General features: G+C 49.4%; 1 protein-coding gene across 1 annotated transcript in view; it reads right to left on the reverse strand.

Annotated features, from left to right (window-relative positions):
* The window catches only part of LOC139266625 (G-protein coupled receptor family C group 6 member A-like), an 83,799-nt gene that overhangs the window by 37,077 nt on the left and 26,917 nt on the right, over nt 1–19,805 (reverse strand). Inside the window, exon 7 of the mRNA XM_070884216.1 lies at nt 14,876–15,051. Within this exon, the coding sequence (XP_070740317.1) occupies nt 14,876–15,051 (176 nt within the window). The remainder of the gene's footprint in view (nt 1–14,875; nt 15,052–19,805) is intronic.

Genomic DNA, 19,805 nt, shown 5'->3' on the forward strand with positions numbered 1-19,805 from the left:
GAATGGTGCTGCAGGCTCGAAGGGCCGAATAGCCTGCTCCTCCACCTATTTTCTATGTTTCTATGGGCCCAAGTTTCCACAAGAAAAAAAACGGGCGTCCCTCCGAGCTGGGCGGCCGTTTTTCGTGCCTAAAACGGCGCCTCAAAAAATCCTCCGTATTCTCCACCTACTTACAGGTCCTGTGGCACTCGGCGCAGCCAGCACGAGCTGTGGGGGGGGCGGAGCCAGGTCCCGGCGCTGAAAACAGTGCCGGGACCTCTGCACATGCGCACTACTGTCGGCACGCAAGTGCAGTAGCTCCAGGCGCCGAACTGTGTGGGAGGGGCCCGAAGCACACAGCCCCTAGCCCTGGCTCCTGCTCCCCGCCCGACCAGACCCGACACTCGCTCCCTCCCCCCCACCGCCCCCCCCGGTCGACCAGACCCGACTCGACACCCGCTCCCCCCACCCCCGCCGACCAGACCCGACCCAACACCCGCTCCCCCCCTCCATACTCGAGACCCGCTCCCCCCCGCCTCGACCCGAGGCCCGCTACCACCCCCCCCGCCCCGCCCCGACCCGAGGCCCGCTCCCCCCCCCACCGACCCGAGACCCGACCCGACCCGACACCCGCTCCCCCCACCCCCGCCGACCAGACCCGACCCAACACCCGCTCCCCCCCTCCATACTCGAGACCCGCTCCCCCCCCCCTGACCCGAGACCCGCTCCCCCCCCGACCCGAGACCCGCTCCCCCCCGCCCCGACCCGAGGCCCGCTCCCCCGCCCCGACCCGACACCCGCTCCTGTCCCCCCCTCTCCCCCTCTCTTCCCCCCCTCCCCCTCTCTTCCCCCCCCTCCCCCTCTCTTCTCCCCCTCTCTTCCCCCCCCTCTCTTCCCCCCCTCTCTTCCCCCTCTCCCCCCTCTCTCCCCCTCCTCCTCTCTTCCCCCCTCCCCCTCTCTCTTCCCCCCTCCCCCTCTCTCTTCCCCCTCCCCCTCTCTCTTCCCCCCTCCCCCTCTCTCTTCCCCCTCCCCCTCTCTCTTCCCCCCTCTCTCTTCTCCCCCCTCTCTCTCTTCTCCCCCCTCTCTCTCTTCCCCCCCTCTCTCTTCTCCCCCCTCTCTCTTCTCCCCCCCTCTCTCTCTTTCCCCCCCTCTCTCTCTTTCCCCCCCTCTCTCTCTTCCCTCCTTCCCTCCCTCTCCCTCCTTCCCTCCCTCTCCCTCCCTCTCCCTCCTTCTCCCTTCTTCCCTCCTTCCCTCCCTCCCTCCCTTTCCCTCCTTCCCTCTCCCTCCCTCCTTCTCCCTCCCTCCCTCCCTCTCTCTCTCTCCCTCTCTCTCTCTCTCTCCCTCTCTCTCTCTCTCTCTCTCTCCCCCTCCCGCTCAGCGGCACGAACGGCTGCAGAATTCTCCCTGGATGAAGCACTTTCACACAGGTAGGAAGATGGTTTATTTAATCTTTTCTTGGCTTATAAACGTTTATTCAGGTTGGATTTATTTGCATAATATTTGTAGAAGTATAAATAAGGATTTATTGTCGAATTTAATGACTTCCCTTCCCCCTCCCCTCCCCCCCACCTCGTTCTGGACGCCTAATTTATAACCTGCGCCTGATTTTTTAATGTGTAGAACAGGTTTTTTCAGTTCTACAAAAATCTTCACTGGCTCCATTCTGCTTTAGTTTGGAGTACATTTTCACTGTGGAAACTTTCAAATCAGGCGTCAGTGGCCGGACACGCCCCCTTTTGAAGAAAAAATTCTGTTCCAAAGTAGAACTGTTCTACCTGACTAGAACTGCAGAAAAAAAAATGTGGAGAATTGCGATTTCTAAAATAGTCCGTTCTCCACCAGTTGCTCCTAAAAATCAGGCGCGAATCATGTGGAAACTTGGGCCCTATATTTCTATGTTTCACCACGTGGCAGATTCAAGAGAAATGCAGGGTACAGCACCAACCTCTGTACATGGCCTTCTTTGATCTCACAAAAGCCTTCGACACTGTCAACCGTAGCGTCCTCCTCAGATTTGGCTGTCCTGAAAAGTTTGTCACCATTCTCCACCTGCTCACATGCAAGCCGAGATCCTGACCAACGGATCCACCACAGACCCATTCCACTTTTGCATCGGGGTCAAACAGGCCTGCGCACCGCATCAACGCTCTTCTCGATCTTCCTTATTGCAATGCTCCATCTCACCCTCTGCAAGCTGGAGTGGAGCTAATTTGCAGGGCAAACGGGAATCTGTTAAAACTCTGCCGCCTCCAGGCCAGATCCAAGGTCGTCCCATCCTCCGTCATCGAACTACAGTACGCAGACGATGCCTGCGTCTGCGCACACTCAGAGGCCGAACTCCAAGCCATCGTTAACACCTTCACCAAGGCATACGAGAGCATGGGCCTTACACTGAACATCCGTAAGACAAAGGTCCTCCACCAACATACCCCTGCCACACAGCACTGCCCCCCAGTTATCACAATCCACGACGAGGCCTTGGACAAGGTGGACCATTTTCCATACCTCGAGAGCCTACTGTCAACAAGTGCAGATATCGATGACGAGGTCCAACACCGCCTTTAGTGTGCCTTCGGTCGCCTGAGGAAGAGAGTGTTTGAAGACCAGGGCCTCAAACCCGGTACCAAGCTTGTCATGTTTGTAACCTTCACATAACTGTAACCTTTATGTAACAACACTGTACACTGTACACACCTGAGAAATGCACATCTTGACCACAGGGGGTGAACTTGTGGGAGACACTCCTCACCTGGTCATCCAGGTATATAAAGGGAGGTTCCACGTAGGGTCATCACTTCTTGGTCTTGTGAATAAAGGTACAGGTCACAGAGTGACCTTGTCTCCAGTATGTGCCTTGTGTTGATTTGCTGTAGTGTGGAAAGACACTACATTTGGCGACGAGAAACGCGAATCAACGACTCAAGAGAATGGCCACCGGTACCACGGAGGAACGGTACTGTGTTGGTGAGGACTGGGACGATTTCGTTGAGAGGCTCCAGCAGAGCTTTGTCACGAAGGACTGGCTGGGAGAGGCAGCAGCCGCCAAGCGAAATGCGCATCTACTGACCAGTTGTGGATCTAAGACGTACGCGCTGATGAAAGACCTGCTCGCATCTGAGAAGCCGGCGGACAAGACCTTCGAGGAGCTCAACAAACTGATCGGTGAGCACCTCAAACCGGCGAGTAGTATACACATGGCCCGACACCAATTCTATACGCACCGACGTCGGGAAGGGCAGAGCATACCGGACTTTGTTGTGAACCTTCGGTGCTTGGCCAGCCTCTGTAAGTTCACAGACGCCTGCAGGGGGGAGATGTTACGGGATTTCTTCATTGAGGGCATTGGTCATGCCGAGATTTTTAGGAAGCTAATTGAGACCAAGGACTTGACCTTGGAAGCAGCGGCGTTGATGGCTCAAACCTTCAAGGTGGGGGAGGAGGAAACCAAGATCATATACGCGCGCAACTCTGCTCCCAACATGGCAATGGAGCAGGGAGTTAACATGGTAAACGCGACTCAGAACCCCGCAGGCAGGCAAGGGCAATTTGACACCAACCAGGCAGTAACAGACTATAGGGTGGGTCCTCAACAGAGACAATGGCAGGTTGAACGGACATTTACACCAAGGGACAATACGTCCCGGGATGGGACCATTGACACCCACAAACAGAGTGCTCAAGAGTAATCAAAGAGACAATCAGAGAGGAATACCTGGTAACAGCTCTTTTGTTCACAACAATCTCAGCTCATGCTGGAGGTGCGGGGGCAAACATGCTGTGAAGATCTGCCGGTTTCAACAATTCATCTGCAGAAATTGTAACTTGAATGGACATTTAGCTAGGATGTGCAGGAAGCCCGCAGCGAGGCTGGTTTACGAAGTGGATGAACCACAAGAGGGATCTGCAAGGCAGGGGTATGCCTGGGACACAGCAATGGATGCTGAAGTTCAGCGGGTCCAGGTGGCAAACATCCACAGCTCATACACAAAAACGCCACCTATGATGATGAGAGTACTGTTAAACGGCATCCTGGTACGCATGGAGCTGGACACAGGAGCCAGCCAGTCACTTATGAGTATCCAACAATTCGAGAAACTGTGGTCACTCAAAGCTAGCAGACCCAAACTAGAACGCATTGACACGCAACTACGGACGTACACCAAAGAGATCATCCCAGTGCTAGGCAGTGCAATGTTGGTGGTCACACATAATGGATCTCAGAACCGGCTGCCACTCTAGCTTGTCCCAGGAAATGGTCCCGCGCTTTTGGGGAGGAGCTGGCTAGCCGAGATGAATTGGAAATGGGGGGATGTGCACGCCATTTCATCTGTGGAGCAAAGTTCATGCTCACAGGTCCTACAAAAGTTCGAGTCATTATTTCAACTTGGCATCGGGACTTTCAAAGGCACTAAAGTAGTGATATGCATCACCCCGGATGCCACACCAATGCACCACAAAGCCAGAGCTGTGCTGTATGTGATGCGGGAAAAAATTGAGCGTGAGTTGGACAGGTTGCTAAGAGAGGGCATAATTCCGCCCGTTGAATTCAGCGACTGGGTAAACCCCATCGACCCTGTTCTAAAAATGGATGGCTCGGTCAGGATCTGTGGCAACTACAAGGCCACCATCAACCGAGTGTCCCTTCAGGACCAATACCTGCTTCGAAGAGCGGAGGATCTTTTTGCTATGCTGGCAGGCGGCAAGCTGTTCACCAAGTTGGACCTCACCACATGACCTAGGAACTGACCGAAGAATCCAAGCTACTGACCATCATCACCACGCACAAGGGGCTGTTTGTCTACAACAGGTGTCTGTTTGGCATTCGTTCAGCAGCCGCTATCTTTCAGAGGAACATGGAAAGCCTGCTCAAATCCATCCCTGGAGCAATCGTATTTCAGGAAGACATCCTTATCACGGGTCGAAACACCGAGGAACACCTCCACAACCTGGAGGAGGTGCTACGGCGACTGGACCGGGTCGGCCTGCGACTCAAAAAGTCTAAGTGTGTGTTTTCAGCCCCAGAGGTTGAGTTTTTGGGCAGGAGGGTTGCCGCAGACGGGATCTGGCCCACCGAATCCAAAACGGAGGTGATCCGTCGTGCGCCCAGGCCCGGCAACACATCAGAGTTGCGTTCATTTCTGGGACTATTGAACTATTTCGGGAACTTTCTACCGAACTTAAGTACATTGCTGGAGCCACTACACGTGCTCCTGCGTAAGGATTGCGATTGGTTTTGGGGGGACTGTCAGGAACGGGCTTTCTATCGGGCGCGGAACCTACTTTGTTCCAATAAATTATTGACCCTGTACGACCCCTGTAAGAAATTGGTTGTGACATGCGATGCATCATCCTATGGGATTGGGTGCGTGTTGCAGCAGAGTAATGATGAGGGCCAACTCCAACCTGTGACTTATGCCTCCAGATCACTCTCCCAAGCAGAAAGGGGGTATGGGATGGTTGAAAAGGAGGCACTCGCATGTGTCTACGGGGTGAAAAAGACGCACCAGTACCTTTTTGGCAGAAGGTTCGAGTTAGAAATGGACCAAAAGCCGTTAACATCCCTGTTGTCCGACAGCAAAGCTACCAATGCCAATGCGTCTGCTCGCATACAGCGATGGGCTCTCACGCTGGCTACGTATGACTACCCCATACAGCACCGGCCAGGCATCGATAATTGCGCTGACGTGCTCAGCAGGCTTCCACTGGCCACCACTGAGGGGGCAGTGGAGCAAAGCGCGGAGGCTCCCCCATCACAGCCCACCAGATCAAAACCTGGACAAACAGAGATCCCCTCCTATCTCTGATTAAGAAATGTGTCCTGACTGGGGATTGGGCGCCCACACACGGAGCATGCCCTGAAGAGGTCAGACCATTTCACAGATGGATGGATGAGCTCTCCATCCAAGCCGACTGCCTACTCTGGGACAGCCAGGTAGTCATGCCCCAGAAGGGTAGGGAAGCATTCATCATGGAACTCCACAGCGAGCACCCAGGCATCGTGCTTATGAAGGCCATTGCCCGGTCACATGTATGGTGGCCGGGAATTGATGCAAACCTGGAACACTGTGTTCGCAGGTGCACGACGTGTGCCCAGCTGGGCAATGCCTCCAGGGAGGCCCCACTCAGCCCATAGCCCTGGCCCACCAAGCCATGGTCACGTATTCATGTAGACTACGCGGGCCTGTTCATGGGAAAAATGCTCCTCATTGTTGTTGATGTGTACTCGAAATGGATCAAGTGCATCATATTGAATTTGTGCACGACATCCACCACAGTGGAGAGTCTGCGTGCGGTCGTTGTGACCCACGGCTTGCCGGACATCCTAGTTAGCGACAACGGCCCATGTTTCACTAGCAATGAATTCCGGGAGTTCATGTCGGGTAATGGCATCAAACATGTCAGGACAGCGCCGTTCAAGTTGACTTCCAATGGCCAGGCTGAACGTGCTGTCCAATCATAAAGCAAGGCACGCTCCGGATTCAAGGACCCTCCCTTCAATACCGTTTATCGCTCCTCCTGCTGGCCTACAGGTCCCGACCGCACTCGCTCACGGGGGTCCCGCCAGCGGAACTACTCATGAAATGTACACTAAAAACTTGTCTGTACCTCATTCATCCAGTCTTGTCAGACATTGTTGAGGGCAAGCGCCAGTCCCAAAATGAGTGCCACGACCGTAACTCAAAGGGGAGATGGATAGAAATCGATGACCCTGTATTTGTTCTTAATCAAGCTGTGGGCCCAAGTGGCTCGAGGGTACTGTAATTGATAGAGGGGAATAGGGTCATTGTGGTCAGACTTAAAAATGGGCAGATATGCCGCAAGCATCTGGACCAAGTAAAAAAAAGGTTCAGCATGGACACTGAGGAACCTTAGGAAGATCATGAGATGCTGCCCACACCACTGCCAGTGAACGAGCAACAAGAACCGTCAGCAGCATGCACAGTCCCTGCGGACAGCCCGGACGAACCAGAATCACCACAGGTGACAGAGACGCATTCCAAGGCTCAACAACCAGAGCCCCAACTGCGGCGCTCCACGAGAGAGTGTCGACCACCTGAAAGACTCAATCTTTGACCCAAAGACGTTGGGGGGAGGTGATGTCATGGTTGTAACCTTCACATAACTGTAACCTTTATGTAACAACACTGTACACTGTACACACCTGAGAAATGCACACCTTGACCACAGCGGGTGAACTTGTGGGAGACACTCCTCACCTGGTCATCCAGGTATATAAATAGAGGTCCCACGTAGGGTCATCACTTCTTGGTCCTGTGAATAAAGGTACAGGTCACAGAGTGACCTTGTCTCCAGTATGTGCCTCGTGTTGATTTGCTGTAGCGTGTAAGGACACAACAAAGCTCATGGTCTGCAGAGCAGAAGTGAGAATTTTTTGAGGATGTAACTAGTAGAGTGGACAAGGGGGAGCCAGTGGATGTGGTGTATTTAGACTTTCAAAAGGCTTTTAACAAGGTCCCACATAAGAGATTAGTGTGCAAAATTAAAACACATGGTATTGGGGGTAATGTATTGACGTGGATAGAACATTGGTTGGCAGACAGGAAGCAAAGAGTAAGAATAAACGGGTCCTTTTCAGAATGACAGGCAGTGACTAGTGGTTTACTACAAGGTTCAGTGCTGGGACCCCAGCTATTTACAATATACATTAATGATTTAGACGAGGGAATCGAAAGTAATATCTCCAAGTTTGCAGATGACACTAAGCTGGGTGGCAGTGTGAGCTGTGAGGAGGATGCTAAGAGGCTGCAGGTTGATTTGGACAGGTTAGATGAGTGGGCAAATACATGGCAGATGCGGTATAATGTGGATAAATGTAAGGTTATCCACTTTGGTGGTAAAAACAGGAGGACTGATTATTGTCTGAATGGTGACAGATTGATAAAGGGGGAGGTGCAACGAGACCTGGGTGTCATGGTACATCAGTCATTGAAGTTTGGCATGCAGGTACAGCAGGCAGTAAAGAAAACAAATGGCATGTTGGCCTTCATAGCGAGAGGATTCGAGTATAGGAGCAGGGAGATCTTTCTACAGTTGTACAGGGCCTTGGTAAGGCCACATCTTGAGTATTGTGTACAGTTTTGGTCTCCTAATCTGAGGAAGGACATTCTTGCTATTGAGGGAGTGCAGCGAAGCTTCACCAGACTGATTCCCAGGATGGTGGGACTGACATATGAAGAAAGATTGGATTGACTGGGCCTGTATTCAATGGAATTTAGAAGAATGAGAGGCATTTCATAGAAACATATAAAATTCTGATGGGATTGGACAGGTTGGATGCAGGAAGAATGTTCCCAATTTGGTGAAGTCCAGAACCACGGGTCACAGTCTAAGGATAAGGGGTAATCCATTTAGGACCGAGATGAGGAGAAACTGCTTTACTCAGAGAGTTGTGGGCATGTGGAATTCTCTACCATAGAAAGTTGTTGGGACCAGTTCGTTAGATATATTCAAAAGGGAGTTAGATGTGGCCCTCACAGCTAAAGGGACCAAGGGGTATGGAGAGAAAGCAGGAATGGGGTACTGAAATGCATGATCAGACATGATCATATTGAATGGTGGTGCAGGCTCGAAGGGCCAAATGGCCTACTCCTGCACCTATTTTCTATGTTTCTATACCACCCACCTATATGGCTCAGTGACATGGACTATGTACAGCAGGCACCTGAAAACACTGGAGAAGTTCCAACAACGCTACCTCCGCAAGATCCTGCAAATCCATTGACAGGATAGGCGCACCAACATCAGTGTCCTCGCTCAGGCCAATATCCCCAGCATTGAAATACTGACCATGCTCAATCAGCTCTGCTGGATGGGTCACAATGTCCGCATGCCTAACACGAGACTCCCAAAACAAGCACTCTACTCGGAGCTCTGACATTATAAGCAAGCCCCAGGTGGGCAGAGGAAATGCTTCAAGGACACCCTCAAAGCCTCCTTGAAAAAATGCAACATCCCCACCGACACCTGGGGATCCGTGGCCCAAGACAGCTCAATGTGGAGGAAAAGCATCCGGGAGGTGCCAAACACCTCGAGTCTCTTCGCTGAGAGCAAGCTGAAGCCAAGCGTCGACAGTGGAAGGAGCGCATGGCACCCCTGGCACCCCACTTTCCTCTTCCTTCAACCACTGTCTGCCCCACCTGTGACAGAGACTATAGGTCCCGCATTGGATTCTTCAGCCACCTGAGAACTCATTTCTAGTGTGGAAACAAGTCATCCTCGACTTCGAGGGACTGCCTATGATGATGATGATGATAGGAACCAGGGAATCCAGGAAAACTGCTAGTGGGTGAGAGTTAATACCAAGGAAGTATCTCTCTGCTGTCAACTTGAGATCTTCTTGTCCTCAAGTAGCCAACAATTATAAACAAGCTAATCTGGCGATGCTGTGTGGTGAGGTTTGATAAGGCTGAAATAAATAGGGCGATCCTTCATTCTTACACATCATAAGATTGTAACTTTTATTGTAAGATAGCACAAATCTGAAGTTTAGATCTGGGCCTGAGACATTTTGAGTGGAATTGTATGCTGGAATATAGCATGATGATTGTATCAGTATATGTCACCTGGCTGTTGCTGAAACAATAGTATTATTAAAATATTTTCTTCAAAATTCCTGTGGTGGTTACAACTGAGAAAATACCAGTAATAAAAATATTAGTTATATGCATTCTCAAAGTTAGCATTCTTGAAACTCAAGCTTTTGTGGTTGTAAGGCACCAAATCTCTTTATTTTAGCCCCAGTCAGTCACTCTACCATCTAGGTGGAGAGTGCTGGGTGGTCTGCTCTGTTTAGCAGCTCCCGACAGCACATCAACCAGAATCATCATCCCAGCAGACCAAAGGACCCAAGCCCCCATCACCCCTTGTTGTTGTGGTGTCTGCATTGGTATTACAATGTTTTGTCCCACTGGGCAGTCTCCGAAGTTGGATGTTTTTAAGTTGCACTTAGTGACTGGCATTCAAATAATTGAGATATTTTGCTTGCTGTCAGCATTGATGATAGGTACGCATTCACCCGGATTGACACCTTAATTGCCTCACCAAAAATAATTAGTTCTTACTGCATTAAAAATCATACAAATAGCATCTTTTTTTGTAACTAGCATTTGATGTAGTTGAGGTAATTAAAGGTTTAGGAATTCTGCAACTGGGATCATGGAACTATTGACACACCAATCTCCCCACTTGTGACATCTGCAGCCCAAGGTGGCAACCCATCTTGGAGAAGATCAAATTTCAATGTCGTTCCTGCTTGCTGATCCAGAATGGCACTGGCGTATGTGAGATATAGATCACTAGCACCCTCTCTTGGTGGGAATAGTATCACTGCAGTGAGCTACTATCGAGTGTGAAATAAATGGTGCAAAAGATTAAAGAGAAAAATGTAAGAAAGTGAGCCCATATACACATCTAAAACCTCTACAGTGTGCAATTATATAGTGCCTTTAATGTAGGAATATGTCCCAAGTCTACTGTTTGGAGCTGTCAGACAAGAATTAACACAGAGGCAATAGAAGGGGTGAGGTGGGTTTTAAAGAGAGTTGTAAAAGAGGTGAGGGATATGGAGAAGCTTATGGATTTAGGGAGGGAAGTCCAGAGTGTGGGACCTAGATGGCTGAAGGCACAGCCGTTAATAATGGGGTGAAGAAAGTTTTGTTGCCAGAGTCAAAGGAACAGATAGTTCTGGAGAGGGGGTGAGCGCGGTTAGTATGGTTCAGAGGTTACTCAGATAGGAAAGTGAGAGGAGGTGAAGAGATTTAAGTATAATGGCCTGGTGCTTCTGCTGTTTTTTTCCAAGATCGGTCTAACTGGCGCAAAAGATCACGGAATTTTAAGCACCATTCGCATTCAGCGCAAGTCACATTTCCGCGATCTTTTATGCTAGTTTTAAAAACATCACACTAGAAGCAGGCCCCACCCACAAAATTGGCCACGCTCCCAGGGTGAACTAATCACCATTGGGAGTTTCCACTAATTACATAAGACATAAGGAATAGGAGCAGGAGTTGGCCATACGGCCCATCGAGCCTGCTCCGCCATTTAATACGATCATGGCTGATCCGATCATGGACTCAGGTCCACTTCCCTGCCCGCTCCCCATAACCCCTTATTCCCTTATCAGTTAAGAAACTGTCTATCTCTGTCTTAAACTTATTCAATGTCCCAGCTTCCACAGCTCTCTGAGGCAGCGAATTCCACAGATTTTCAGCCCTCTAAGAGAAGAAATTCTTCCTCATCTCAGTTTTAAATGGGCGGCCCCTTATTCTAAGATTATGCCCCCTAGTTCTAGTCTCCCCTATCAGTGGAAACATCCTCTCTGCATCCATCTTGTCAAGCCCCCTCATAATCTTATATGTTTCGATAAGATCACCTCTCATTCTTCTGAATTCCAATGAGTAGAGGCCCAACTTACTCAACCTTTCCTCATAAGTCAGCCCCCTCATCTTCAGAATCAACCTAGTGAACCTTCTCTGAATTGCCTCCAAAGCAAGTATATCCTTTCTTAAATATGGAAACCAAAACTGCATGTAGTATTCCAGGTGTGGCCTCACCAATAACCTGTATAACTGTAGCAAGACTTCCCTGCTTTTATACTCCATCCCCTTTGCAATAAAGACCAAGATTCCATTGGTCTTCCTGATCATTTGCTGTACCTGCATACGGATCTTTTGTGTTTCATGTACCAGGACCCCCAGGTCCCGCTGTACTGCAGCGCTTTGCAATTTTTCTCCATTTAAATAATAACTTGCTCTTCAATTTTTTTCTGCCAAAGTGCACAACCTCACATCTTCCAACATTGTACTCCATCTGCCAAATTTTTGCCCACTCACTTAGCCTGTCTATGTCCTTTTGCAGGTTTTTTGTGTCCTCACACATTGCTTTTCCTCCCATCTTTGTATCATCAGCAAACTTGGCTACGTTACACTCAGTCCTTTCTTCCAAGTCGTTAATATAGATTGTAAATAGTTGGGGTCCCAGCACTGATCCCTGCGGCACCCCACTAGTTACTGATTGACTAGTTACGAGAATGAACCATTTATCCCTGTTATGTATGTAAACCTGTAAATACCATGTCTGACCACCAGAAGGCTTATCCCCTGGAGTCCCAAGGGATCCCACAATCCCTTGGGAGCATCTGTATATAAGGAGGCCTCACAGGCTGGAGAGGCACTCTGAGATCTGTAATAAAGGATTACGGTCACACCTTACTTTGAGCTTGCAGCATCTAGTCTGACTCTTTATTCAAGATATAACAATCCCGACTCTCTGTTTTCTGTTAGTTAGCCAATCCTCTATCCATTGCGCTCGTTTGCAGGCATTCGGGGAGGCTTTAAAAACTAAGCTGATTCTTTTGGGTGCAAGGACACTAAAAGGTAAGTTTTAAAAGCTCTTGCATGTGATTTTTGTTTTAATTTATGAAGAAACTGACTAATGTACCCCAATATAACTAAATTAGTTTTTGAAACTGAACGTCAATAATTTAAAATCGGGTTACTCAGAGGTGGTGGATTGATACTATAATTAAAAATGCTTATATTTGTGATAAACCGCTGTGCTTTAATCAAACTTCACCAAGTTACCACTTTTAAATATAAGGAGGAAAACATTTTTTAAAAAATGACATTATAAAACGCTGCCCGATTGTGCTGGTTCATGGTAGATTTTGCGTTCAGCAATATGCAAATGCATTTGAGCAGAAACATGAGGGAAAAAAAATTCAAAACAGTCCCAATTTACACCAGAATTGGCATTCGCCCAAAGTACAAACTCTACCCCAATATTGAGAGTTTTTTGTGAACGTTTGGACACAACGTTGATCAGCAAGGACAGGAGTGATGGATGGGTGACGCTGTTGTTGTTTGGCGAACTGACCTCTACCTTGCAGAGGCTAATTGCCAACTCTCTAACACCTCCTCCTACGTCCTCCTGGACCATGACCCCACTACCAAACATCAAGCCATCATTTCCCAGACCGTCACTGACCTTATCTCCTCTGGAGATCTTCCTTCCACAGCCACCAACCTCATCGTTCTCCAACCCCGCACAGCCCGCTTCTACCTCCTTCCTAAGATCCACAAACTGGACTGCCTTGGTAGACCCATCGTTTCAGCCTGTTCTTGCCCCACGGAACTTATTTCTTCATATCTCGACTCTATTTTGTCTCCCCTTGTTCACTCTTTTCCCACCTACATTCGCGACTCCTTCAATGCCCTCCACCACTTTAACAGTTTTCAGTTTCCTGGCCCCAACCGTCTTCTTTTTGTTGTGTATTGCTCTGGTACATTAAATGTATGATAAGTACAATGGTGCACCACGGAGGGCGCTGTGGTGGGAGACCTGAAAGTATCTGCACGAGGCAGTATAAAAGGCTGCCCACTACACCTGTGGAGCACTCTGGAGCTGTTCAATAAAGGACTAAGGTCACAGCAGCTAGATCAACACCAGACCGTGTGGAGTCAGTGAATTGTGTGCTACATACACCACATTGGCAACGAGGAAGCGGACAAACGCCACTCAACCATGACTACTCTGGGCTGGCGAAAGGATTTTACGGTGGGCAATGATTGGGAGGCCTTTACGGAAAGGCTCGAGTACTACTTCACAGCAAACGACCTGACGCAATGAGAGATAAGCGTAAGGCGATACTGCTTTCCAGTTGTGGAGATGAAGTTTACTGTCTCGTCAGGGATTTGCTGGCACTCATTCGTGACCAGTTGAAACCGAAGGAGAGCATCCTCACGGCCAGATATAAATTTTACCATCACTGCAGACCTGAGGGCCAAGATGTCACCAAATATGCTGCGGACCTCACGAGACTCGCGGCGCCGTGTGACTTTGGCGCACACCTTGACGAGGCGTTGCGGGACGTTTTCGTCATGGGGATTGGCCACGAGGGCCTCCTTCACAAGCTGCTAGCCACGGAACCCACAGTCACCCTGACAAAGGCCATCACCATCAGCCGGGCATATATGACCTTGACTTGCAGCACCAAGCAAATAATCCACACAGTCTCGAACCCAGCCGGCACTGTCCACAGGATAGCGGCCACCACGGACAAAACTGCAGGACGTGGCTCTGCCCAGGGCAGAGAGCACGGACCTCGGGATCCTGGAACTCAGAGTCCGCTGAGGGGGGCCAATCGAGCAGCACCATGCTGGCGTTGCGGAGGAAGACATGGGGCTCACCGGTGCAGGTTTGCGGAGCATACGTGCAATACCTGCCATGTTAAAGGCCACCTTCAGTGTATGTGCAAAAGAAATAAGACTCACTTCGTGGCTGAGGAGATGGGGGATGATCCACTGTTCAGCGAGGAGCAGGCAGAAGAAGATGAGGGGTTGGGACTGTATACGTGCACCGACGATTCGCCCCCAGTGATAATAGAAGTAAAATTTGACGGAGTCCCAGTGAGTATGGCAGTGGATACGGGATCGGGTCCGTCGTTGATGAGTTAGAGAACTTTTGATAAACCGTGGGGTAACCTGGCCGCCTGACCCAAGCTGGTCCCGGTCACGGCGAAGCTGCGTACTTACACCAAGGAACTGATATCTGTTCTCGGCAGAGCGGATGTGCAAGTATCTCACTGCAGGCGATGGGCCGACGCTCCTCGGCAGAAGATGGATGGAAAAGGTCCGTGGGAGCTGGGAAAACTTCTTCACTCCCCCACAGACTGTTGCTCCCCGGGTTTCCAAAGAGCAGCGGCAACCGAGCTGGAGCTGCAGCATCAGCCCAGAACTCCTGGCCCCAAGCAATCCTGCAACCTCAGCCTCCACTCAAAGTCACAGGTGCGGGCTCATTGCTGGGGTACGGGCCGGCGGGGCGCTGCGGGCAAGAAGCGGGAGGCCCATCGACGGCCGGCGGATCATGGGGGGCCCACCCAGTGGAGCAGCCGGGCGGCAGCAGCGGCCGCAAGGGTAGCGACCACGGCGGCTGCAGGAGAGGCGGCTATGGTGGGAGCGGAGGCTGCGGCGGCAGCGGGCGCGGCAGCAAGCAAACCGGCCCTGCCGCTGATGTTCTTGTTCCTCTTTCGGTTTAGTTGGGCGGCAGCAGCAGCTGGGCAAATGGAGAGAACCTTGTGCCATGGACCTGGAACTAATCGATTCTGGCATCGGGTGCCTGAATTCCTTCCTAAAAACACTTCAAAATTCCCTTTCCCTCCTCCCTTGTTTCTTCTTCTTCTTTCTAGGCCAGCAGCACACCTAAGATGGCGGCGCCCAACGGAAGCCTCGTGGGAGCCACAAGATGGCGTCTTAAAAGGGAAATGCTCCCGGGAGTCTTAAAAGGGCCTCATACCACTGCGGTCCCCACATAAAGACTTTTGGACTTTTGTCCGGCTAGAGTGAGTCTAAGTGTGCTATGTGAATGATGGATTTATGACAAGAAATAACATTCTAATGCCGGGTGGTCATTGTGTTTAAAATAATGGACATTAATTGCGAATTACGACAAGAGTTAATATTTCAATGCTGAATGGGCACTGTGTTTAAATTCTGGGACGTGGATCCGTGACCAACATTACCAATGGGCTAATGTGTCTTTTGATTTAGGGGATTCAAGCAATGGCTTTTTGAACTGGGGGGGGCAGTGATGTTGTGCATTGCTCTGGTACATTAAATGTATGATAAGTACAATGGTGCACCACAGAGGGCGCTGTGGTGGGAGATCTGAAAGTACCTGCACAAGGCAGTATAAAAGGCTGCCCACCACACCTGTGAAGCACTCTGGAGCTGTTCAATAAAGGACTAAGGTCACAGCAGTTAGATCAACACCAGACCGTGTGGAGTCAGTGATTTGTGTGCTACATACACCACACTTTTCATTATGGACATCCAATCCCTCTACACTTCCAGCCCCACCAGGATGTCCTGAGGGCGCTCCGCTTCTTCCTCGAGCAGAGGCCCAACCAATTCCCATCCACCACCACCCTCCTCTGCCTGGCTGAACTTGTTCTCACATTGAACAACTTCTCCTTTAACTCCACATACTTTCTCCAAATTAAAGGTGTTGCTATGGGAACCCGCATGGGTCCTAGCTATGCCTGCCTTTTTGTGGGATATGTGGAACATTCTTTGTTCCAGTCCTACTCGGATCCCCTCCCACACCTCTTTTTCCAGTACATTGATTACTGTATCGGTGCCGATTCCTGTTCTGGCACTGAACTAGAAAATTTCATTCACTTTGCATCCACTTTCCACCCTTCCCTCCCTTCACATGGTCCATCTCCAACTTTCCCCTTCCCTTCCTCGACTTCTCTGTCTCCATTATTGACAACCATCCACTCCAAGCTCACTGACTCCCACAGCTACATGCACTACACTTCCTCCCACCCCGCATCCTGTAAGGACTCCATTCCATTCTCCCAGTTTCTCCATCGCATCAGTGCTGAGACACCAACTATTTACAATCTATATTAATGACTTGGAAGAAGGGACCGAGTGTAACGTAGCCAAGTTTGCTGATAATACAAAGTTGAGAGGAAAAGCAATGTGTGAGGAGGACACAAAAAAATCTGCAAAAGGATATAGACAGGCTAAGTGAGTGGGCAAAAATTTGGCAGATGGAATATAATGTTGGAAAATGTAAGGTCATGCACTTTGGCAGAAAAAAATCAAAGAGCAAGTTATTATTTAAATGGAGAAAGATTGCAAAGTGCCACAGTACAGCGGGACCTGGGGGTACTTGTGCATGAAACAAAAAGGATAGTATGCAGGTATAGCAAGTGATCAGGAAGGCCAATGGTATCTTGGCCTTTATTGCAAAGGGGGCTGGAGTATAAAAGCAGAGAAGTCTTGCTTCAGCTATAAAAGGTATTGGTGAGGCCACACCTGGAATACTACGTGCAGTTTTGGTTTCCATATTTATGAAAGGATATACTTGGAGGCAGTTCAGAGAAGGTTCACTAGGTTGATTCCGGGGCTGAGGTGGTTGACTTATGAGGAAAGGTTTAGTAGGTTGGGCCTCTACTCATTGGAATTCAGAAGAATGAGAGCTGCTCTTATTGAAACATAAGAGATTATGAGGGGGCTTGACAAGGTGGATGCAGAGAGGATGTTTCCACTGATGGGGAGACTAGAACTAGAGACTGCCCATTTAAAACAGAGATGAGGAGAAATTTCTTCTCTCAGAGGGTTGTAAATCTGTGGGATTTGTTGCCTCAGAGAGCTGTGGAAGCTGGGACATTGAATAAATTTAAGACAGAAATAGACAGTTTCTTAAATGATAAGGGGATAAGGGGTTATGGGGAGCGGGCGGGGAAGTGGAGCTGAGTCCACGATCGGATCAGCCATGATCTTATTGAATGGTGGAGCAGGCTCGAGGGGCCGTATGGCCTACCCCTGTTCCTATTTCTTATGTTCTTATGTTCTTATCTGCTCTGATGGTGCCATTTTCCACACTAGTGCCTCTGACATGTCTTCCTTTTTCCTCAAACGAGGATTTCCCTCTGCTGAGGTTAACATGGCCCTCGACTGTGTCCATTCTATTTCCTGCACCACTGCTCTCACCCCTTGCCCTCCGCTCAGAACCATGACAGCGTTCCCCTTGTCCTCACCTTTCACCCCACCAGTCTCCATGTTCAATGGATCATCCTCCTCCATTTCCGCCACCTCCAGTGTGATCCCACCACTATTCACATCTTCCCCTCCACTCCCCTCTCAGCATTCCAAAGGGACCGCTCCTTTCACAATACCCTGGTCCATTCCACAGTTACCCCCAGCACCCCCTCCCCTTCCCACGGCACCATCCCGTGCAAGCGCAGGAGATGCAACACCTGCCCTTTTACCTGTTCCTTTTCCACTGTCCAGGGCCCCAAATACTCCTTCCAGGTGAAGCAGCGATTTACTTGTACTTCTTTCAATTTAGTATACTGTATTTACTGCTCACGATGTGGTCTCCTCTACATTCGGGAGACCAAACGCAGATTGGGTGACCACTTTACGGAACACCTCTGTTCAGTCCATTAGCCTGATCCCGTGATTCCGGTCATCTGTCACTTTAATTCTCCGCTCCACTCCCACTCTGACCTCTCAGTGCTCGGTCTCCTGTACTGTTCCAACAAAGCTCAACACAAGCTCGAGAAACAGAACCTCATCTTTCGTTTAGGCACTTTACAGCCTCTGGACTCAACATCGAGTTCAATAATTTCAGACCATAACCTCTGCCCATATTTGCTCCCTTTCCTCCTTTTTTTTTTAATCCCCTCGAGCTTATGTATATTTTCTCTCTGGTTCCCAGCGCAGCTGGTGACTATTCCGCCATCCACACCCTATCTAGATTTATCTTTTTCTAACTTCTGCCATTACCATCTCAAGTCGGCCCATTATCCTTTTTGTCTCTCAAATCTCTCCTGTCTTCCACCCTATCACAGACATTCCCTTTAGTTCTTTCCTCCCCTCCCCCTTTCAGTGCTCCTTAAGAATTTGTTAATTTCAAACAGTCGCCAGTTCTGCCGAAGGGTCATAGACCCGAAACATTAACTCTGTTTCTCTCTACAGATGCTGCCTGACCCGCTGAGATTTCTAGCATTTTGTGTTTTTATTTCAGATTCCAGCATCCAGAATATCTTGCTTTTGTGTTGTGATGGATGAGTGGATGTTGCTACAGGATAGGATATGGGCAGTAGAGTTTTGGACAAGCTGAAATGTACAGAACATGGAGAATGGGAAGATGAGCTGAGACATGGGTAGAGGCAGGTGGTGGAATGGCGGTGGAAGTAGGCGGTCTTTGTGATGGAGAGGATATGGGGTCAAAAACTCAGCTTGGTATTGAATAACACATGGTGGTTGCGAACAGTCTAGTTCAGCTGAGACAGTGGCCAGTGAGGGGGTTAGAATTGACGGCAATGGTACGGAGTTTATGGTGCGGGCTTCAGTGTTCCCAATGTTTAACTGGAAAAAATTGCAGCTCATTCAAGGCTGGATATCAGATAAACTGTTTGACAGCGCAGAGGCAATGGAGAGCTCATAGAAACATAGAAAATAGGAGCAATAGTTGACCATTCGGCCTTTGAGCCTGCACCGCCATTCAAAATGATCATGGCTGATCCTCTATCTCAACACCATATTCCTGTTTTCTCCCCATACCACTTGATGCCTTTTGTATCTAGAAATCTATCTATCTCCTTCTTAAATATATTCAGTTACTTGGCCTCCACAGCCTTCTGTGGTAGAGAATTACACAGGTTCATCACCCTCTGAGTGAAGAAATTTCTCCTCGTCTCAGTCCTAAATTTCCTATCCCGTATCCTGAGACTGTGACCCCCTTGTTCTAGACTTCCTAGCCAGGGGAAACATTCTCCCCGCATCCAGTCTGTTCAGCCCGTCAGAATTTTATACGTTTCAATGAGATCCCCTCTCATTCTTCTAAACTCTAGTGAATACAGGCCTAGTTGACCCAATCTCTCCTCATATGACAGTTCTGCCATCCCAGGAATCAGTCTGGTGAACCTTTACTGCACTCTCTCTATAACAAGTATATCCTTTCTTAGGTAAGGAGACCAAAACTGCACACAATACTCCAGGTGCGGTCTCACCAAGGCCCTGTGTAGCGGTAGTAAGACATCCTTGCTCCTTTACTCAAATCCTCTTGCAGTGAAGGCCAGCGGACCATTTCTAACTGCTTGCTATACCTGCATGTTTGTTTTCAATGACTGGTGTACAAGGACCCTCAGGTCTCTTTGTATATTAACATTTCCCAAGCTATCACCATTTAAATAATACTTTGTTTTTAATTTTTTCGACCAAAGTGGATAACTTCACATTTATCCACGTTATACTGCATCTGCCATGTGTTTACCCACTCACTCAACA

This window comes from Pristiophorus japonicus, chromosome 7 (assembly GCF_044704955.1).
Source record: "Pristiophorus japonicus isolate sPriJap1 chromosome 7, sPriJap1.hap1, whole genome shotgun sequence".
NCBI lineage: Eukaryota > Metazoa > Chordata > Chondrichthyes > Pristiophoridae > Pristiophorus > Pristiophorus japonicus.